This window comes from Mercenaria mercenaria, chromosome 16, assembly GCF_021730395.1.
Source record: "Mercenaria mercenaria strain notata chromosome 16, MADL_Memer_1, whole genome shotgun sequence".
Taxonomy (NCBI): domain Eukaryota; kingdom Metazoa; phylum Mollusca; class Bivalvia; order Venerida; family Veneridae; genus Mercenaria; species Mercenaria mercenaria.
Window position 1 is genome coordinate 48,243,875 of NC_069376.1, and position 24,416 is coordinate 48,268,290.

The 24,416-nt window shown below is 34.1% G+C and overlaps 1 protein-coding gene across 5 annotated transcripts in view; it reads right to left on the reverse strand.

The window, feature by feature from the left end:
• Window positions 1-24,416, reverse strand: part of LOC123539905 (uncharacterized) — a 46,131-nt gene that overhangs the window by 11,073 nt on the left and 10,642 nt on the right. For 2 of the 5 annotated variants that reach the window (XR_008367866.1, XM_053526984.1), the window contains exons 1-7: window positions 21,110-21,274; window positions 17,070-17,919; window positions 14,773-14,941; window positions 14,025-14,162; window positions 13,070-13,180; window positions 9,947-10,150; window positions 9,159-9,176 (exon numbers count right to left, since the gene is read on the reverse strand). Coding sequence is in view for 4 of the 5 variants with exons in the window: in XM_053526984.1 (XP_053382959.1) it covers window positions 9,159-9,176; window positions 9,947-10,150; window positions 13,070-13,180; window positions 14,025-14,162; window positions 14,773-14,941; window positions 17,070-17,885 (1,456 nt within the window). In the remaining variant the exon portion in view is untranslated. Of the gene's footprint in view, window positions 1-9,158; window positions 9,177-9,946; window positions 10,151-13,069; window positions 13,181-14,024; window positions 14,163-14,772; window positions 14,942-17,069; window positions 17,920-21,109; window positions 21,275-24,416 lie in introns of those variants that run through there. The other 3 variants (XM_053526985.1, XM_053526986.1, XM_053526987.1) reach the window with 2 other exon arrangements.

The window sequence follows — 24,416 nt, forward strand, 5'->3', positions numbered from 1 at the left end:
TGTTTCAAACTGGGAAATATTTCCCTACAAGTAACTGAAATCTTCATAAAACAAATCAAAAACAGCCGTTAGTGAAAATTAATACCTTATGAATATTTCTGATTTTGTAGTAACATATAACTTGTTTTTCATTTTTTTTTAGTTTGATAGCAAATAAACAATTCTATGAAATGGTCATTTTACATTATTTAAACCTTACAGCATTTCAGAAAAAAAAATATGAGTTTGCATATTTCTCATCAAATTCATTTTTTACCATGAGAACAATTATGGTAAATGGAAGTGACTGATATATTGATTTGTACCACTTAAGTCAAATTTCAGTTATCTCAGAGTTACAAAACAATCACTTGGACTTTGTGATACTGAGTCTCAACAGTATGTCTATTTGATATTTCTTGATATCTCCTACATTTTTGTAATTACTATCTCATACATTTGTCATAGAATTGGATATTTGATTAATATTGTATTAAGTATTACTGAATCGACTGTTTTTATTACCTCCCTTTATGGCTCTAACAGTTGAAGTTCTTGTGCAACATAGAAATGAGGGTTTTTCAAACCATGTAATTATACTTCTGTTTTAACATAAAATGAAATGCAATCAAATCAAAAAATAAAATGCAACTTGAATACTTTAAGACAAATAATATTCTATCAGGCAAATATAATCTAGCATGATTAAAATTTTGGTAAATGGAAGTGACTGGTATATTGAGTTATACATGGTTTAAACATAAAAAACACATTACTTGCATAAAAAGAAGTTCTATTAGATAATAATATAGAATTGTGCAAGTCTTTATGTCTGTTAAAATGCAAATAAAAAACACTATTGTTTGCAAAAAGAAAATGTTTAAAGCTATATATTTAATCATATAAACAAGATGGCCTTGAAGGCCCTATATTGCTCGCTAGAGTTTCACAGCTCAAGCAAGAAACATTACCTGCCAAAATACTGGTTTGCAGAGTCAAGGAGAACTTTTCAAAGTTTTTCTTAGAGCCATCAAAAAATTAAGAAATAGACCCGCTCCTAATAGCCACGGACTTTTTTGACAAATGAAGACAATTTAACATTTTTTGTAGAAGGTCACTAAAGGATGTTTCAGTAGAATTATTCCAAAATCACGGAGAAGATAGCTTTTTATGTTGTTTTTTTCTAGTCTTTTGAGAAATATTACTTGACACAAATCTTCTCCGTCATGACATGATGTTTAATATTCCTAGTTCAAAGGTCAAGGTCACACTTGAGTTATGGACCAGAAAGGAAAAATATCCATACTGACCTTTGACCTTCAAGTGTGACTTTCACCTTTAAGCTAAGTGTCTGGAAGTTGCAAATGACAAGCTGTCTGATAATATGGGAAAGATTTGTGCCTAGTAATATTATAATCGCTTCATGGATAGTACAGTTCTGGACTAAACACATAACAGACCCTGTTAATACTATGTTAACCTTTGACCTGCTAGTGTGACCTAGATCTTTAAAGTAAGAGTCTGAAAGTTGTGCAGGACACATTATCTCTTTATGGGGAACATTTATGCCAAGTTATATCAAAATCCCTTGATGGATGGCTGAATTACAGACCAGACTGAATAAAAATCCTGATGACATTTGACCTCCATGTGTGACCTTGACCTCTGAGCTAGGGGTCTAAATTTATTGCACAACATGTCCTCTCATTTTTGAAACAATTTAGCAAAGTAATATTAAAATCCATTGATGGAAGACACAAGTTATGGACCAAACATGAAAGTGCAGATGGATAGAATGACAGATGGAATGACAAAGGATGGAAAAGCACAATCCTGTAGTCCCAAAACCAGTTTTCATTTTTTATTTTAAATTTGATATCTGTCAAAATATCATCAATAATTCACTGAAAAATATGAGACAAAATCAGAATAATCAACTCCTAAATAACTATGTATAAAATACAGAAATGAAATAAGTTTATATAAAGACATTTATGTGAAATGAGTATATCAAAGACAATAAAATGTTATTTCTTTATTTAAAACAGTGACTATGAAAGCATGTAGATGGGATACAACAAGGCAAGTGCAACATGTGCAAAGGCCCCATGGCCCCTCACCTTTTTGAGTGAAATTTGCCATTTCTATTCTACTAATATACGTGTACACACAGTATATTCTAATATAATTTTCCTTTAATAAGAGAAATTAATCATTCCTACTTTTTTGGTTTGCTAAACTTGTCATTTTGTATATATATATATCTATAATGTGTCCTATCACTATGTGTTTTGAATAGAATTAAATTTTGATGTTCTTCTACAACTGAACACAGCAGGAGGGACCAGCATATCCTGTATGTAATTGCACTTACCATTTCAAAGTTGCACTTTGCACCTCATTTAAAAAAATCTTGCCCGTGCCTAGAGAACAGCTATACAAGACAATAGTTTAACACATCCAACTAGATCTCACAGAAAACAAACAATTATGCAGTTCTTTACTGTTTAGTGAGTTAAGCCAGCTGTCTAGTTAGCTATCATTTTGTCAGTTATTTTAACAAGAGCTGTCACGGGAGACAACATGCTAGACTATTTCGGAGCTGGATAGTGAAAATTGGCACATCTGAGGAAGCAGTCACTTGAGTGTTTAATGACTTCAATGTGGATGAAGGTATTGACATTTACAATAGCTTCCATTTGTGTCAAAAGAATTAAGTAATAAGATAGATAAAGATAAAGCTATCAAAACATTAAATATATATAATTCTAAGCAAAAAGGGGGCATAATTCATGAAATATTGGTGCAAGAGTGATGCACCTTGTGTCATATGACCTGGGTGATGATGTGTAACAATTACTTTAAGTCTGAATCAAATCCATTTAGTAATAACCGATTGAAAATGCACCAAAACTTTAACCTGAAATTCTGAAAAGTAAAAAGGGGAGATAATTCATGAAATACTAGTGCTAGAGTTATGGTCCTTGTGTTATATGATGTGAATGATGATGTCAAACAACTATTTTAAGTTTGAATCAAATCCTCTCTGTAATAACAAGAGATATAGTGAAAATGCATCAAAATTAACCTTAAATTCTAAGTAAAAGAGGGCATTATTCATGACAAATTGGTGCCAGAGTTATGGACCTTGTGTCATATGATGTGAGTGATAAGGTTGAACAACTGTTTTAAGTTTGAATCAAATCCATTTAGTAATAACTGGGATAGAGTGAAACTGCACCAAAACTTTAACATGAAATTCTAAGTAAAAAGGGGGGTAATTTATTAAATATTGGTGCAACAGTTATGGCCCTTGTGTCATATGATGTGAGTGATGATGTGGAACAACTATCTTAAGTTTGAATAAAATCCATTTACTAATAACAGAGATAGAAAGTGCACCAAAACTTTAACCTGAAATTCTATGTAAAAAGGGGGCATAATTCATGGAAAATTGATTCCAGAGTTATGGACCTTGTGTCATATGATGTGGATGATGATGTGAAACAACTATTTTAAATTTGAATTGAAACCTTATGGTAATAACTGAAATAGAGTGAAAGTGCACAAAAACTTTAATTTGAAATTCTAAGTCAAAAGGGGGTATAATTCATAAAATATTGGCGCAGGAGTTATGGCCCTTGTGCCATTTGATGTGAGTGATGATGAGGAATAAACATTTTAAGTTTGAAACAAATAAATCAAGTAATTACAGACATGAAGTGAAAGTGCATCAAAATTTTAACTTTAAAGTGGGGACGGGGAAGGACGCCGACGCCAGGTGGAGTAGGACAGCTCTCCATACTTCGTACAGTCGAGCTAAAAAGGAATAAGTTCATTTTTCCTTGTACAGCAATGACTATAAAATTACACAGTCAAATTGTAGCTCTAAAATTACTGTACAAATTGCTGAATTTCCGTTCCATATGAATATGTATGTCTAAAAATTGTAAATAAATGGCTAAATTTCAGTTTCATATGTCGCATAACGTACGTCGGACGCTATTTTACACATAGGCGATTTCGAGATACATGTTGATGTGCATGCAGCTATTTAAATTATGAGTAACTGACGTCCATGTATGTTTTTACTACAGTGATTAAAAGATTTAAATTACATTTTTCCCCGTTTAATTTTTAGAGAATTTATAATCGTAAAATACATAAAAAATCGAATTATCATCAACAAAAATGACGAAAAATGTAACGTTACGCGTAACAAGATGTTAGTATGGCAGTCGGTTTTTTGACGATAAATCTGTCAATTTTAAAGATATCTGGACAAAATAACCAGCAGACGACAGTGAATTTTGCCGCGCATCATTCAATGCGTTTATTTTACGTCATTTCCGTATTTACTCGCTTTAACAAAACCTTGACGGCTTTTTCTACAAGCGTTACGCTCGTCATCCTGGTGCGTATTTATTCAATTATACTGTAATAATTTATCGGAAAAAATACCAAAACTTATACTATCATAAAATGCATAGATTAACAATTATGTACATGTTTAAATCAATAATCATTAACAAGTATTAAACGACTACGGTATATTTTAAAAAATTGCATACTGAAAATGTTACGTCAAAAAGTCCATTTCAAAAGTGTTTCCCCATTTTATGCGAGTTATTATTGAAAGTTGGCATTGATCTTTATAGATGGCTAAAAGTGCATTGTATGAACTTTCTAAAGATATCTGACTTATCTTGTTAGTATAAAACTTTCATGAACCATCATTCTGTGAAAATATTACATCGTTTACAGTAAAGCAAATATTACATTGCATAACGTTACGTCGTATAATTTCACTTTGCTGTACATAAAAACGCAACGTCTTTGATGATTTTATTAGCTCGATTTCCATTAAATAACTTTAAAGTATTTGGTTAATTTTACAAATTTGTGACGCATATTATAGATCTTTATTATCTTTCTTCTATATTTTCAGTATCTTCGAAATAATTTATTCTGAACATTGTGCCTAGAAGTAAACTTAAAGTATGAACGTCTCATCTATGATAATTTGAACAAATCATTTTTACATTTAAATCTAAGGTCCAGTCCAAAAAAATAATGTTCTGTAAGAAAATTGTACTGGACCTATAAAGAAAGAGAAAATTGCATGGCAAGCGTCATTTTATTTGATGTGCCAAGAAAATGGAAGTATTTTTAAATTACTTTCTCAACGAATTTATATTACATATTCCTACAGACCTACCATCTATGAACTAATTAAATGCTCTGTTTCCCGTTTAGTTTTTCATAAAACCCAGTGTTTTAAGTGGTAATTTACAGGTCTATATGAATGCATTACATTCGAGGCATTGTAATACCGTGATAAAATTAAGGCGATCAGTTAGCCTACGAAGTTGAAATAAATAAATGTAATACTTTTTATCTACACTTAAGTTAGGACAATTTCATTTTGCATTTTCGCTCGGAGTCGATTTTACATGATTTTATCATATCATATACGCATATGCATTTATGTATCATAATTATACAGCTTTCAAAAGTAGAACAGTCACTCTTGGATACTTTTCTAATATAATAAATCAAAGAGGGGAAAATTATACTTTTATGTTCTAATGAGCACACAAAAAGAATAAAAATCATTAGGCACAGTCATGGTGTCTTAATTGATAAATTTCAAATGAAAAGAAGTCTGCTTCGTCCGCAGTCCCTCACTCACATGGTCACACAATAACTGCTCCCTCGCTCCCTCACGTAGGTCATTTTGCTGGTTTTTGATGTTATACAGCAGTAATTCGGTCAAAAATATGCTTCCGCAGTGTAGCGTAGTCGTTAAGATCCCTAATAAATGGAGTTTTTTTTTTTTCATTTTAGCGCATTTGCGCGTAATCCCGGGAAAAAGATACCTTTCATTATTGTTTTTTTTTTTTTTAAACTTTTTATTACTCTAAAAACGAAAGTACGGTGTTTATTCTGCGGATCGCTTTCTGAAATGCGGCAATATGAGGGTACTTATCTTCAGCTGACTTGTATTCAACTGCAAACTTATCAACACCCTTTTTTCTTTTTCGTTTTCTTAAAGCATATTCATAAATGTCTTTTTGGAAATAGGTCTATAACGGAGTGAAAAACTAGAAACTGTATCAAAAAGGACCTGAAGCAGCTGAATTGTATATTAAATTTCTTTCATAAGTATATAACCTAGATTAATGTATGCTTTGACATACTTATCTTTATATATCATTCCATTGTTGTTTATTTCGTTTGCTAATATAAAATTCGAAAAAGTTCGTACACAGCTTAGTGTCCGAATTTTAACTATAGCCGTCCAATTTTTAGTGTTTCGTTTATTTTCGCTCTATTTTTTCCGAATAAATATGCAAGTTGTGTATTATTTACTGCGGTAATAATAATAGGTATAAATGAATATACATAACAAATAATGAAACGCAACATTCAATCGACCATTCAATCCATCCGCGTGTCTTTTTGCAGTCGAATAGCCGATGAGTATGCAAGAATTCATGACCAGTTGGTAATTATTTACTCGATCATTCATTTAGTCAGCCTGAAAGATTTGTTTCTTCAGTATGTCCGTTTATCTGTCTGTCTTACTAGAGATTATGTCGGTCAGTATCTATACGTAGTTGATATACAAATGTTATGAATTTTGTCAATGATTACTCTATCTTATTGATATTTACACAAATGAAGTGTGATACCCCCTCCCCACATCCCCCACCCCACCCTTGTCTGAGCATTGCGGAGAGGCGAGAGTGGTACCGCCAAAAGAAAAAAAAAAGCACAGAAACAAACGGCCACTTGAACAGAAACGTGAACGCTAAATGCAGAACTGTGACTAGTATCGGATGTGAAGTTTCAAGGCTTTCCGCACAAATATAAAATATAAAAAGCTGATCTGACATTTTGATGCTTTACATGTATTTTGAATAGATATAAAGAAATCATCAAACTTTGATACCGAACTATGTTTTTTTCCTGCTTATAATACGCGGTCTTTAATAAAGACAATAAACAAAATTTAATCGATAACGCCGTTATTTATTAATTTATTATGATAGTGCACACAATGTCTTTAGATCTAGGTAAGTTTGTCCAAAGCACTGAGATTATTAAACTTTTTTTTAACATTTTATTTCATTTTGAGCACGAAACATTTTTCATTTGTAGTGTCGCACATGATGTGAATAAAAAAGGTGTTATTTAAACGGTACTTAAGCTGGTTGAGAACTGGTTATAGGGCCTAAATAATTTCTTTATGAAATAATAACTTCCCAATCGTTGTTTAATGTAGGATAACACGTCTTTTGATTTCGTATGCATAAGAATATATGAGCCGCGCCACGAGAAAAACAAACATAGTGCGGTTGCAACCAGCATGGATCCAGACCAGCCTGCGCATCAAGATCCATTCTGTTCGCTAACAGTTTCTCTAATTTCAATAGGCCTTGAAAGCGCAGCGTATGGATCCCGACCAGACTGAGCGGAGGTGCAGGCTGGTCTGGATCCATGCTGGTCACAAACGCACTATGCTGGTTTTCTCATGGCACAGTTCATACTGATTGATATATTGTTTCGCATAAGAAAGAAAAATTAGGGTTATTCTATGATAAATCACACTTGCGAATTTGTTATTTCGATTCTAATAAGACATACTAGTATTAACAGTGTTAGAAAAAAATGGTAGCTACGTTTTACGACCGTGCTACGCACCAGGATCGGATGACATCACTGCACGCGCAGGATTATCGCAAAATAACCGTTGTCTGATTTTCTTCTATTTGTAGGCTTATTTCTTGGTCATGTTAGAATTAAATTTTTGGTGTTGTTTTAAACAAAAGTCAGAGTACAAAACTGAATTTAGCATGAAAAAAGTTTTAAATCCACAGGACCTGTTATATTCTTAAATGCATAATTTTTTTCTAAAATTAACTGCTTTACGGTTTAATGAAAATTTTTTTTAAATATTTTCGTGCGACAGCACTGCCTCTTTGTGGGTTATAATCATCCTGATCACTGTTGATGCTAGGTTTGTTAACGTCAGGAGGTTGATATAAATGTTTGCGATCAACACGGTACAACATGATAAAATTAATTGCAGATTAAAATGCATATATATTATTTAATTTGAAGAAACGGGCGGTAATAATTAATGATAAAAAACAATAACAATGTGTTCAAAGCAATAACTGTAAATTACGTAAATTATGATACCATTAAAGAATATGCAGATTTATCTCAATGCATTTTTGCTATCTATTTTCTCAATTAGTAATTTGTACGTCGAACTGACGTCAAAATGACGTTACGCATTTGTGCAAAATAGCGTGCGACGTACGATATATGTCTAAAAATTTTGTAAAAAAAATGCCTTAATTTCAGGCCCATATCTAACATATATGTCTTATTATTGTAAAAACTGGTTAAATTTCACCTTCATGTGTCACATGTATCTCTAAAATTATTGTAAAAAGTGGATAAATTCCAATTTCAAAATGACGAATTCCAAAATGTTGTTATTCTCATTTTACTGCCCCAGTAAAATAAGGAAACCTTGAACCAGATGAACAGAAAGAGAATTTTGATAGCTACTATATTTTTTTTTGGTTCAGATCTCATAGCAGTTTTGTGTTTTAACCTTCAACACTAATGAAAATTTGAGCCTAACTATTTACAAGATCTCTTTAAAAATTTCCATGTGAGAATGTGCCATTCAAACAAACAGTTGCAGTCAATTACCAGTATTTTATTTTTTAAACACAAAATTCTGGACTTCCAAGAAGTTCATTAGTTATTGCAATTTAGCCATGTTTGCTGTCAATGTTTTTTTTTCCTTTCTCCAAGATTGTGCACAAAAAAATCAAATACATAATCTCTGTTTCTACAAACAATATTTCTTCACAAAAAAAGCAAAGAGAAATGTCAGTAAGCTTGTAATACAAGGCCTGTATTCTCTAAACATCTAAGCCACTGGTTATAAAGACTATAATATGGAAATTCCTGAATATGGCATTGTGTTAAAAATGGTCTGGAATTTGTCATTAGTGTTTCAGCAAATAAGGCAGGGTCTATTTTTCAGGTAAATTATTCAAAACCAAACAATCTGCATTATAAAATTAATGTCAAAATTTTTAACTTAAGACTGTTTAGGAATACTGACCTTGTGCACAATGAAAGCAATTTACCTGTATCAAATGATTTGCCTGTTGCAAAAAAAGCAAATGGTTAAAGTAAATTTGTGTGATGGCTGATTTCTGCCATTTTGTTCTGGCATGTTGGTGCATTCGAAGAGCACCAATAAGACAAATTAACATGTCAATAAATTGTGGTACTGAAATGTTGGCGCTCTTCAATCACACCAACACGCTGGAATGAAATGGCAGAAATCAGCCACCATAGATTTATCAGTGTCTGTCAACTCATTAATGGCAAGTGTTTTCCCTGGTTATCCTAGTTTAAAGCTTGTATGAACTCAATGCTGTTTTCACTGAAAATATGGGAAGAAAAGTGACATTTTCCAGGCATTATTATAGAAAGATGTAATTACTATTCTTAAAGGTAATCGAGCCAAGTTCCTTTTGCAGCCAGTGTTACGATATATCAATGCATAGTATTGTATTAATATACATTATACTATGCAATAAATCTTAGATTTACTTGCGGTCTCTGTGATCAAGTGGTTAAGATAACTGGCTCAGAATCATTTCATCTTGCCATTTTAGGCTTGAGTCTCAGCAAGAATTGACTCATCAATGTCAAGCAAACTATCTGGCTGGCTTAACAAATCCCTTAACCCTAAACTAAAATAATGTCTAAGAGGGACACAAATCCTGGTGTCATTTAAGTACACTCAAAGTTGTATGTCAACATATTCAGCAACTGCCCATGGATGACTTGGCAGATAACTTTGCTCTGCAAAATTTTCCCTAAGCTACAGGGGATGGCATGAAACAATAAAGCTTCATCAACTTACCAATTTTCTTGTATTTTTCACAAACTGTTTTCTTTAATGCATCTCTCAACGTCCACAATGCACCATTGCATGATTTTTTTATACTATCATTTTCTGAGTGCTTTAAATCTACTAGTAAATCTACAACACCAAGTTCCGCTTTTCCCGTAATCAGTGACTGGTTATCTTCATCAAAACACAACGCCCAAAGTGCTGCCACACTCTCTGTAAAAGAAGAATTTGTATCATAAAATCCAAACATAAAAATTATCTATACAATTTAGACCCTGTTTCTTATAGTCACATTTCATGCAACAACACTTACTTTAGATAGTTTTTGGCACTATCTACTACTATCTTCAGTGAACTGCTGACTGACTGATCACAAGGTACTTTCCATCAACGTGAAACTGCATGAAGTACAGATTATGGTTTTGAGTTGAGGCAGTAAGAAACATGATTCCAGATGGATTTATCTCCATCTTGATGGACAGCTTCGAGAACTAAAACAAGTAAGTGTTTATTAAAGAGTTCAAAAATGTCCATACTTTCAATTTTACTTAGCGTAAATGTGTATGTATTCAAAAAAAGTAATTACATACTCATTCAAAAACTCTGTTAAGTTTCAATGGAACCTGAAATGTCAATATTTATCCATACTGATGTTCAAATTTCATATCAGGTGTGTGACGTCAACTGTGACGTCAGTTTCCTGTGTGCCATCATGTTAAAAGTTCTTTAATGAAGATATTTTCAATTTCACTCAAGCTTAAAAACAAATTTGAATCATTTATAAAATGATTTTAAGTGTAGATGCATATGTAATAAAGAAGATTATTAGATTTGCATTGAAAAATATGAACTCTTTCTTTTGCGGAATAATATTGAGCACCTAAAGATGTGCAATATTACCGCTGCAGAACTCATGCATATTTCTCTATACAAATCTTATAAACAATAATTACTGACTTAACATCAAGTCATACAAAGAGACAAATTAATCAGTAAATTAATCTGTCTGGGGCAACAACCTCTCAGAACAGACACATTTTAGTATTCACTTACATTTCAGAGTCAGACTGTGTCAAAGATTATAAAACTGAGATCTGGGGACCAGTCTAAGAATACTGCCTTGTCATTGGTCAATTTCAAATTTGTGCTCAGATACAACCAATCAGCTTTCCAGTTTTAAGACTGGTGTAAAAATTCAGTTTTATATACCTTGGGCCCAGTACTGTAAAACATTTAGAGTGGACGCAGTAGTCAAGTGGAAACAATGTCTAACTAGAAGATGCTTTTGTAGCGCATGTCTCCCCCAATGCATAGTCATATAGGCAGGAAGTAAATAGGGGACAGGAGCAAGTCTAAGCAACACTGGTGGCTGGATGCAATAGGAATCATCTATTTGGCATGTCCAATCATTTCACAAAGTTTCAACATTCTGGGCTAAGTGGTTCTCAAGTTACAAATTGGAAACTGTTTTCCATGTTCAAGCCCCTGTGACCTTGACCTATGATCGGGTGACCCCAAAATCAGTAGGGGTCACCTACTCTGCATGTCCAATCACCCTATGAAGTTTCAAAATTCTGGGTCAAGTCATTCTCAAGTTACTGACTGGAAATGTTTTTCCATGTTCAGGCCCCTGTGACCTTGACCTTTAATAGAGTGACCCCAAAATCAATAGGGGTCATCTATTATGCATATCCAATCATCCTATGAAGTTTTAACATTCTGAATCAAGTGGTTCTCAAGTTATTGATCGGAAATGGTTTTCCATGTTCAGGCCCCTGTGACCTTGACCTTTAACAGAGTGACCCCAAAATCAATAGGGGTCATCTACTCTGCATGACCAATCATCCTATGAAATTTCAACATTCTGGGTCAAGTCGTTCTCAAGTTATTGATCGGAAATGGTTTTCCATGTTCAGGCCCCTGTGACCTTGACCTTCAACAGAGTGACCCCAAAATCAATAGGGGTCATCTACTCTGCAAGACCAATCATCCTATGAAATTTCAACATTCTGGGTCAGGTCGTTCTCAAGTTATTGATCGGAAATGGTTTTCCATGTTCAGGCCCCTGTGACCTTGACCTTCAACGGAATGACCCCAAAATCAATAGCGGTCATCTACTCTGCATGAACAATCAGCCTATGAAGTTTCAACATTCTGAGTCAAGTCGTTCTCAAGTTATTGATCGGAAATGGTTTTCCATGTTCAAGCCCCTGTGACCTTGACCTTTGATGGAGTGACCCCAAAAACAATAGGGGTCGTCTCCTCCATAAGCCCTGCCATCCTATGAAGTTTGAAGGTTCTAGGTCAAATGGTTCTCCAGTTATTGCTCGGAAATGAAGTGTGACGGACAGACAGGGAAAAAACAATACGTCTCCCCCAGAGGGGGTGGGGGGGGAGACATAACTACGAAACTGGCAGTTGTGAGTTAGAGCCCCCACTTCTCCAACAGTCAGGGGTGTAACTGTTTCAAGTTATTGCAGTTTATAACCCATTTGATTTTTTGCTAAAACTTTAATAACTTGTTTCAGTTATCATAAAATATTACAAAGCCCTCCTGTGCCAATTCCTCATTTTGAATGAGACAAATTGCAATTATTTCCTGAATCCTTGACCTTTTATCTTTCAAGCTATGCAGTAAAAAATTTTACGCAAGGCTGATAAAGTTTTACACAAAAGTTTTAAAGCTATAAAACTCTTAATATCCCATAATGCTTATCAGGTCATGCTCAGACTAAAAGAGAACTTGATTAACCACAGTTTGCTACTAATTTCACTTTAAAGGTCACTTTGTGAGAACAGAAAAAAGATTTTATTTTAATAACTTACCCAAATTAACTATATTTTATAACTAATACAGGTTATAAAATGCTTGAAAAAGTAACTGAAATAGATTACATAACTTAACAGTTACACCCCTGACAGTGCAACTAAAAATTACAAACACTGGGATAAGAGTCCTGTGTATCTGGCATGCTAAAGAACCAGGGAAGCTTCTGGAATTGGAGCATCTTCTGTATCTTGCAGTATCCTCCAACTACCATTACTAATAGTCTTCTAGAGGAGTCGCCAATTTGGGTTACCAGTGGTGACTATAAATAAGCTTACATACAAACAAACATGTAAAACATTTACCATACTGCTCAGCATTATCCCCAGTTCTTCCCAACTCGACAAGTAGTTCCAGGGCTCCAAGATCTACTAGTGTCTTCATGTTTGCATCATTTCTTGCCAACATTCTAACAGCTGTCATATAATACAATAACATATACGTGTGGATTTTTTCAAACTACACCCCTAAAGTTATTAGGAATTAAACAAATTTTAAAGTGTACAGATTGTTGAAAATCAAGCATAAAACAGTGAACTCATGTTGTGTAAAGAAATTATGTCATTTCACAAAGTTGACAATGGTAGAATGAACAATCCATAACAAGACCTATGCAGTCAAAAATAATAACTCGTTAGAATTGTACACATAAATCAACTTTGCATTTAACAGTGGTTTTTTGCCTATTAAAACCTTTAACAATATTATATATACCATTTCTTTTGAACTTTTTTCAAGGTTATTCTTGAAAATATGTGAGCAATCTTGATTATTATATTATCACAGTGGTAATGTAGTGCCTAAATATGAGTGCAAAGAAAAATACTTCTAAATTACTTTTCTAAACGAAATGAACACATTTAAACTTAAAATATGTCAAGAAAGCTCGGTAATTTTAAATACTGTCACTAGTCAGATAAGAATCTGTTCTATGTTACGCTCCGACGTGGGTCATCCTGTGTGCACTTGTTTTCGCAGAAGTATTGTGGTCCTATTATGTTTAGAGTGTTTTTCTGGTTAAGACAAATACAGGTGTCTTGTGATTATGTGGTTATGATACATATATATTTGTATCTTCATTATTTCTCACCCTTTATCAAACAGCTGGCATACAAAACAATAACACATACTAAATCAAATCAAATTTTAAATTAAACCTTAGCGCAAGAAGTGAATACGTCCTTCGTTAAGTCAATGCAGTTATCCACTTCTTGCGTTGAAGTGACAATTTGTATCCATTGTATAGTACTTGATACTTACTGTATCCGCATTCCTTAGCAGACCATCCCTTACACCTTCGCATCTTGTCTTTCAAACCTTTCCGAAGACAATCTAACAGTATCATCACAGTATTCTTATGACCGTTTATAATTTCACACTCTTCCTCATTGATAATACCTGAAATGTAATGAACATGTATAAAAATATCCTTGATAAATAAGCCTTCAGTCTTTTAACCCTTATCATGCTGGACATGACTGGTCCTGGCTTTGGGACGAGTGTAAATCATGATCAGCCTTCACATCCATGCAGTCTGATCATAATCTGCACTGTTCGCCATTCAATCTGTACCTTTTTGCTAAACACCCCTTTTGACAGTTAATGGTATTGTCCAAATTGGAAAATGGACAAGTCCATTATAGAAATTTAGTAGGGAAAGGGTTAAGTCACACCAACACAATCCTGGTCATATGATCACTCCCCAACTTGAAATGGTGCAGGAAGATCAAAGGTGCCCGTCCGGGCATTGTTTCAGGCACCGACTGGACCCAGAGTAGAACCATCAATCTTCCACAAGTCAGCTGGATGGCTTCCTCAAATGACGACCAAAGCAGGGTTTGTGCCATTTATGATATTAAGCATTCTTTTAAATGGTCTGATCTTAAATGTAACTAATATATGACAAAATTTTTTGTTTAACCCTTTTTCAAATTGGTAACACCTGAAATCATGTTACAGGCATGACAATATCCTTGTACTTATTACAGAAAATCTTTCAGTCACTCACCTGCTAGACTTGCCAGTGCGTTCAAAGCAAACATATCATTTGACGAACTGAGAAAAGGCTGTAATGAACTGATCATGTCCAAACTGCGTAATCGGGCAATATTTGACTCTCTCATTGACATGTTGTGAATCAGACTAAGCGAATGCTTCATTAATCTTTCTTCATTTTGCTGAAAAATTCAGTAAAACATTTTATGCAGCAAAATTAAGATATGACGAAAATTTTCTTTCTAACTCACAGTTGGAAAATCTACAGTAAATCTCTTTCTTTTTACTGCATCAGTCACACAATAAAATTGAAAGTGTTCGAGCAGATTCAGTGAATTTATATCCCTCACCAAATAGGTTATATTGTGAATAAGGAGACAATATTTTGAAAGATATAATAATTAAAGGCAAATAACTAAGAAGTTAGTGAAGAGGTCCGGACACAGGCTGACAAAAGTTGCTTTTGCACCACTGCCCAATGGTGATCTCTATTAGTTTGTATTAAATTTTGTGAAGAAACATCCATGGGTTACTTTGTTTTGTGGGAATTTATTTATAAAAACAAAAACAATTAAAGGGCAATAACTCTGCAGTTACTGAAGAGATGCTGATGAAAGATAAGCAAGCACCACTGCCCTATAGTGATCTATATTTGTATTAAATTCCATGAAGATCCATCAACAGGTTACTTCTATACAGATTTTTTTAACCAAATCAAGAGGAAAAGTCTCTTTTTACAGGGTCAAGGGGAGTAATACTGAATGTGAGCAAAGGTTATGTGCTAATTAATGATTCTGTGAGATTTAGTGATTCTAGCTAAAATACTTTTTGAATTATAAGAATTTAGAATTTGCATGGACTAATGAACAAGGTGGGGGATAAACAAGAGCTGTCAGTGGACAGCAAGCTTGACTATTCTCAGTGCTTGATAGTATAATATAAGCAATGAGTTAAACTTTAACATTACAATAAGCATATTCTAAGTCGAAAAGGGGCCATAAGTCAGTCAAAATGCTTGATAGAGTTGCCTTCTCCTTTTTACAGACTGGGGTCATGATGGTAAACAAGTATGCAAAATATGAAAGCAATGTCTCAATGGACTTTGAAAATATTTGGGTTGGTACGCAAACTTTAACATTTATTCTAAGTCGAAAAGGGGCCATAATTCAGTAAAAATGCTTGATAGAGTTGCCTCCTCCTTTTTACAGACTGGGGTCATGATGGTAAACAAGTATGCAAAATATGAAAGCAATGTCTCAATGGACTTTGAAAATATTTGGGGTGGTACGCAAACTTTAACATTTATTCTAAGTCGAAAAGGGGCCATAATTCAGTAAAAATGATTGATAGAGTTGCCTCCTCCTTTTTACAGACTGGGGTCATGATGGTTAACAAGTATGCAAAATATGAAAGCAATATCTCAATGGACTTTGAAAATATTTGGGGTGGTACGCAAACTTTTACATTTGTGTGACGCTCACGCCGACGCCGGGGCGAGTAGGATAGCTCCCCTATTCTTCGAATAGTCGAGCTAAAAAAAGCAGTAGGATTTAAGAAAATATGTATATTGCAAAACAACAGGTAGTACTCAACAAATGTGGATTTTAATCAACATGCTTTTTCCTGCCTGCCAGGTCAGTTTAGAAAAATGGTAAGGCAGCTAAACATATTTCCAATTTGGTATTGCTTAAATTTTTAGTGGCCATTCAGCACTTGTGTAGGAATTAAATGACTGGAATTAGTGACTTAAGAAAAAAGAATAAATGATACAGTCCACAAGAAATCATCCACTAGTATTTCATAGCTTAGTTAAAACACCTAAGAAGACTTCTGACAATTTATTTGAACATGCACTTTAGTTTCACCAGTCAGCAAGCCTTTGCTGAACTTAAAAAATTATTTCCTGCTTTGCTTTTTAAAATCTTCCCAATGTTTTTTACCAAAACACATATGATAGGCAGTCTGATACAACAGGTAAAGTCTAAAACTGTGATCACTAAGCACTGATGCAATAATCTCCAAATCAGAGGAGCAAAATTGTTTTCAGAAAAAAGGCTGTCACAATGTGCAAGGCTCCTGAATCCTTCTATAGTCTACTTCAAATTACAGACACTGACATGAGATTTCCCCCAAAAATACCGGTAGTCTCTCTGTCATTGTCTGTAATTAGTTTCCTCATGAATACGTAATTATCGAATTTCTGAGAGAAATTTACCATATTTCCTAGTACCTGTAATGAGAAATTTCCACCCCAGAAAACACAAATGAGAGTGATCTCTGGTTCTGCAATAATATTGTAAGTAAACTTACTTTTAGTGGTGGTTCAACTTTTCCTAAATGCCTCTGCTGCGTGTCGTCTAGGATCTGCTTTATCAACTCTACAAACCCAGGCTCATTTGCCATGGCAACAGCTAACTCATCCGAGCCGTCACTAAAATTCAGCAGAGTTACCATGCTATTTGAAAGAGGAATATATTTCTTATCATTCTGTTTTCCATCTTCTAACTGCCATCCATTCTTGTATGTTTTCATAATGATTTCACAACTCAAATTAAAAAACTTAGTTTCAATCATAATTTTTGCAATCTCTTCTCTGAATTTGCTTATTTCTTCTAACACTGTTCTTTTTAGGGCGAAATAACTCTGAAGAAATCGTATCGTAGAATTTCTAATCTTTACAACATATTCTCCACCTTCTGCTTGTCGAGTTTCAAGTGCGACTACTTCATTTGCTGTACTTCTCAGATGATCAAATGTCTTCTGTTTAAATTCTGCAATCTCTTCATCAGTCATTAGTTCCAATTCAGCAACCTTTTCTTCACTTTGAGTCTTTGCATTTCCTTGATTTTTCTCTGTTCCCGCATCTTTATCATCATCATCTATTTTCTTTTCGTTTTCAATTCCTCTAGAGTCCTGTTCAGTTTTTGATTTTTCACTTTCATTTTCCAGGGACACTATAGCACCTGGTGCTTGGGGAGGATGAGAATCAGTGTTATTCAATGGTGGAGGCTGAGGTGGATGTGAGTTTATTTCTGTATTGTCTTCCATATTCTTAGGTTTACTGTGCTTTTCGAATGCTGATTCAGTAACTTTGGACTTGCTGGTACATGACACTGCTGATCCCATAGAAATCTACTGCAGTACTCTCAAATTAAACTATCTGCAACGACAAGAAACCCTGCAGCTGAATAATCTAAAACAACAAGAAAACAAGAAATTGAACAACAATAGAATCTCTGTTTAATGACATATCTGAAGTGGTTTTAAATTTACCCTTTACCCAAATGGATTGGTCTATTATTCAATTTGAGCAGTACCATTTATTATTTGAAGGGGTGTTCATTGAAAATTTAGTGACTGATTAGCGAACAGTGTTGTGCAGGCTGATCTTGGTCTACACTGGTTGCAAAAGCAGAATCACATGACGGTAGTCCAAATAACAGGATGTTTCAGGACAGCGTGATAGCTTTTGACTGTCACTGTCCCATCACGTCCAAACTTATTCTGCATATTTCTGTTAGGAAATCCCCAATGAAATCTGTTGGGAACATTTTCTGGTATATGTACAAAGTATTTGTGAATGATTAATTCTCTGATAATGATTTTTTGTTGACATTAAAGCATAAACTTACCTTTCTGACATTTTATGAATGCATATTTTGTGTTTTGTTTTTGCAATTCAGTGTTATCGGCAGTCTGCTGTATACTGAAACTGGTGTTTTTTGTTTTGTTTGTTTCGGGTTTAATACCGTTTTTCAACAGTATTTCAGTCCTAGCTGGCAGTTAACCTAACTAGTGTTCCTGAATTCTGTATCAGTACAAACCTGTTCTCCCCAAGTAACTGCCAACTTCCCCACATGAATTATCAGAGGTGGAGGATGATTGATTTCAGACTTAAAGTCTTTTATCAAATCATTAAGGAAAACATACACCCTGCCCCGGGGATCAAAATCACGACCCCGCCCTCCATAGACCAATAATCTCCCTACTGAGCTAAGCGGGCAGAAATCAGTGTCAGGGTAGATGTCTCCTCACACCTGTCACATCAGGGCAGATATATAACTGCACCTGTCACATCATATTTTCGAAGATTTAAGTCTCTTATATTTCAAATTATGAGTTATATTCAACCCATTTGAAGTTTCTACATGAATATTAATGTCTAATTTATGACAGCAAGTAAGTCTGAATAGTATATTAAGACTTTTTTTGATTTTTTAATGTCTTTGTTTTCCTAACAGTAAAATGCAGATACAGGTAAGGCTTAGAGGGAAGACAACTAAAAAGGGATCCTGGAAAACCTGGGATGGGCTCATGGGATGGGCTCATGGGATGGGATGGGATGGGCTCAAGGACATGGGCTGAACTTATTTGCCCCTAAAATTTTCTCAGATTCTCGAAGGTTTCTTAAGGTGAACAGTTCTCTATAAAATAAATGATACTCCTGGGAATTCATGCCGTACTGTCAATAAGATCTGGTCGAGAGTAACAAAATGGGGTAATGTCTTATTCTCTAGGTTAATAACAGTAACTACATTTTCTTATTATTGTTATCATTATTATTGTTAATTCTCTTATTCCAGTCAGTAGTACACTTAATAAAACAGTATTAATTTTAACGTAATATTATGAAAAATAAAAATCACGTAGAACAGTAATAATTTTAAAGTAATATTATGAAAATTAAAAAATATATACTTCTTGCATGTGTATTTATAAGTGATACCTTTATGAAATAAAAGTAGACTTATATAGCGGAAGATATTTTGGTATAATGAAGAATTATGAAGATAAAGGGTAGAATTACATGTATATATGTCACAGGGAGAAAAATGATGAATTCAGCAGTTGACCTCTAACCCAAGTCAGAGAATGAACCTACAACATTAATTTGTTTGATGAAAATTAATTCTGAGAGAAAATATGAAATTGAACTTATAATAAATCAATTCTGAAAAAAAAGTTACTGAAAATAAAAAGAAAACAATTATTGACAAATTTCAGAATAAAAAGATGACAGAAATGAATTTAATATATTAGACATATTATAACATATGAAAAGGGGGATTCTCAAACATATGGCAATTTTCAATTTATTGGTAATAGATTTTGATGTTTACATTAACACAAAGTGGACAATAAATGACCATATTTTGTTCCAAATAATTACTTTTTAGTTCTACTTATCACAAAAAAAAAGATGTTTACATTAACACCAAGTGGACAATAAATGATTATATTTTGTTCAAAATAATTGCTTTTTTCTTTTTGCTTTACTTATAAAAAAAAGATGTTTACATTAACACCAAGTGGACAATAAATGATTATATTTTGTTCAAAATAATTGCTTTTTCGCTTTACTTATGATAAAAAATACAGTCCATAAGTTTTTCATCACTTATATTGGACCCGTAGAAGTACATTCTAACAAGTTAGAAGACTAAGTGTTGGTATTTTTTTTGTTTGTTTCCCTTCTTGGCAGCCAATACAGTGTGAGTCTCACATCTGGGAATTGTAATTACAGGCTGTGTCCCTGTTATGCTTAGCTGACCTCTTAATTGCCCAGTTGAACTTTTAATTCATGTTTCTCACTATATATTTCTCTGACCTTGGGCCCACGATCCCATGACCTTCAGCCCATCCCATCCCATCCCAGGTTTTCCAGGCTGCCAACTAAAAAATATCAGATCATAAAATAAGTTATCCAAATGAGCCAAATGAGTAAAGCTAGCACAATGGCAGCAGGCTAAATGACAATTACACTTTTTACTGGATATACGTGTAGACTGTGGTGTGGTCACTTCATTTTGACACCAGACAGACATATTATCTCAACATTTAGTAATTATATAAATTATAATTGTTTTACACTTTCACCTTCTTTCATATAATGGTTTGCTATGATATATAGGAGTCGGGGTAATTAGTATGCAGGTCTGGGATCATATCGTCAACGTACCTGTTTTCAAACCCTAAACTTCTACTCTGTTTATTTTACCTTCAGGTCATGAATGATATAATCACTGGAACTTGCAGACCTGTACTTGGTATATATAAGGTACCTGTTACAGCTGTCAAAGTTAAAAATTAATTAAATTCAAGGGGATGTGTAAAAATGGTGTTTTTCACTATTACTTTTCGCATGCTTTAGATATATTCATAGCATACTGTTTCTCGTTGATTCGAGCTTTCTCATTCATGCTCATGTAACATGTTCTTCCATCAGAAACTTTTGTCATTTACATTTTAAAATGTCTTGGAAAATATTTGTCATGAAACCACTGAAAAATTGAGTAAATACTTGTTTTAGTATTTTGCATCAAAAATTGCTTATTTCAAAAGGAAATTACACCAGTGTTCGAAATTCACGGTAGTCCGACAGTCCGTGGCTACCAAATTTCAGCTCGGACTACCGATTTTCCACAGGTACAAGCCCGACTGGGCTACCGAATTTTCCTCATTTGTTTAAAAAAACATGCTAATTAAACGAGTACTGCATCGTGATTTTCCAGACTGAGAAACGCTTATGGAATGTTATTGGTTTTTGCACTCTCACGTGTTGAGAATCAAACACAGGTCAAAGACATAACCGCAGCGCTAATTGGCTGAATACAATCACCTCTAGCGTAACGGGTAATTTGATTAGCTTTCACACTTCTCGCGAAAATCTCACAACTACCTGCAGTAGGCGGAGCTTAAATTATGTTATCAGCGTGTGTGTAAATGTGTATTCAGCACTCGGTATTACATCTTACAAATTGTCAACAGTCCGAGTTGCAGTAATTGGCGAGTGCGGATCCTAAAAAATCGGGCATAACAGTTTAGATTTCGTTTTGGCAAGGAGTGTCATGTCCGATGTTTTTGGACTCTGACGATGCTGATCTGGACTGGAGTATTTAGAGTTAAAATTTTTCAAAAACATGGCAAACATGTACTGTATGTCTTTTTTATTACTTCAAACATGAATAGAGATGTCTGTAAAACAAAATGTTATATGGTGCAAAAATTATGTATTTTAAGGTGTTAAAGTTCGGGCTAGTGAAATTGGTGTCGGGCTTGGAAATTTTTGGTTATTAATAAAACCCGGCCCGGCCCGGCCCGGCCGAAACCACGGAAATAGCCGATTCCGATTGTACGGAAACCACCGGAAACTTACGGACCGAAGGCTAATATAATTACGAATGGTGATACCGTCATCTTAATCAAGGCAATTATGTGTATTTTATTTCATTATTACAAAAGTAGAAGCAAAGTATTTAATATTGATGATACGTATGTTTGATGAAGTATTGCACTTGACATAAGCAAAGACCTAAAATAACAAGTCAAAGATGTAATATGTTCGGCAGTCGATGTGTCATTTTGTGTACCGGACAGACACGAGATAGCAGTTTGCAGGATACTTTCAACAGAACTGGACAGACTAGTTAAATGTGCGTCGTTATTTCACACCTAACGATGTGACACTAGTTAGTAAGGCGAAGGGGTCTATACCGTGCACTGGAAGTATTTATAAAATTTGGTTGCCCGACCAAGAATGCGTTTTAGCATATTAAGTATTAATTTAATGAAAATATCTTGTCTTAGGGAACATATGAATATAAACACTCTTATATTAAGGTTGTCAAAGATTTGCATTGATAAGTACACATTTTGCGAAAATTAACTAGAAATGTAAGTTTATGAAATTATTATTATACTCCTTTTGCCTCTCTCGGTTGCGCAACCAAGACAGATCGAAAATAGATGAACTACGAAGCTATGCGCTGTTTTCATACTTGCCATTTGTTTCAGGTTGTTGAAGTATTCAAATTTGAATATAAAACTAAATAAACTAATAAATTATATCAAAATCTAAAAATATAGTCCACTTTTTACATTTTTTTTCATACTAAAGGGAGGCAATTACAAAATTTTATAAAAAATATCAAAGTAAACATTTCCAGAAGAGGTATAATTCTATGTAATAGGTCTTTGTTCCTGAAATACAAGAAAACTGAAAAAAAAATATCATAAAATGTTGCTCAAATGATAAATCATATGATTTAGCTTTAAACAAAACCGGGTGATTTTGTATGGAGATGATACCCGGAGTTACAGTAAGTTGTAGAAATGAATGAACTGGAGTATAAAATATGAAAGATCTGTTGCAAAGTTTCGAACCCAACCCCCCCCCCACCCCCTCCCCCGAAACATGTCCGCTCAGTCTGTTTAAAACAAAACAATAAAAACGGTAAATATCTAATATGGATAAATGGGGGGTGGGGGGGGGGGTTAGTGATAGCAATGAACTTTCATGTTTTAACAATTTACTGCTAACGTTATTTTTGTTTTTAGATTATCTATTTTTTTTATTTCTCTTTCTTTTATATTTGAAATAATACTAGCATATCTTTTTAACACGTAATTAAAAAAAACGGTCAGGTCGGACTACGAACTATGCTTTTGCTATATGCTTATACAACTATTCACACAATGTTAACTTTTTTGTTTTTAAAATGAACATTTTAAAGCATGGATTACAAATGTGTGCAATTCAGATGTTAAATTATTATACCCCACACAATGTCCAATGCACTTTTCCCATTAGTTTAACTTGAATAATATATATCATAAGCGTTTTTATATCTCGTGCGCAAAATCGTTATTTTCAATTTCTGCGCATGAGATATTATACAATAATTGCCTTTTGTTGAGGTCGATATGAGCCGCGCCATGAGAAAACCAACATCCGCCCAGTCTGGTCAGGATCCATGCTGTTTGCTAACGGTTTCTCTGATCGCAATAGGGAGCGGTGGTCTAGTGGATAAGGTGTTGGCCGCTCAATCCAGAGGTCGTGGGTTCGAGCCCCACTGGGGTCACGACCAAGACTTCTCATATGACACCAGTACTGGTTTTTCCAGGAAGCGGACTCGAGAGTGGTTACAATAAGCTTGAAGCTTTCATCACAATCGAGCTAAAACAAATTTGTATAAACTAAAAACTAACCGCAATAGACAATGTTGGTTTTCTCATGGCTTGGCTCATATGTGGATTTATCGGCCTGATATCAACCTCGGGCGAATTTATCGACTTGATATCGCTTTAAAAGGTTGATAAATCCACATATCGGCCACACATAAAAACGACAATTGTTTTATTATCAAATCCAGCCTACTCATAAGTATAAACATTAGATACAAATGTCTGCAGCCTTAGGTCATCTTTTGTGGTGAATTGTATACGACGTGGCATTGTTTTAACGTAATAACGTGTGGACGTCACAGCTGGAGGTCAATATGTGTGTTTGGCTCCGCCTTCGAGAAAATACGATTTTTTATCGTTGAACATGTGACTACATCTAGAACAATGAAAATGACTATAAATATAGATTTAATGATAAAAACAATAATTTCATATCACATGCGCAACAACGCTATTTTGTTTTTCTGCGCATGTGATATTACATTTTCATGTCTCCCTATGAGAGATCGATACTTCAGGGGTGTAAAAATTTTTTTCACACCACTCGCCCTGCAGGACTAGTAGCCAGTAATATCTACTCGCCCTTAGTGAACAGCCACTCGCCCTAATAATTGGCACTTTTAATACTGTCACTTTTATGATAGGAGTATTATGTACAACAGTATTATTTCCCGAAAAATATTTATTTTGAAA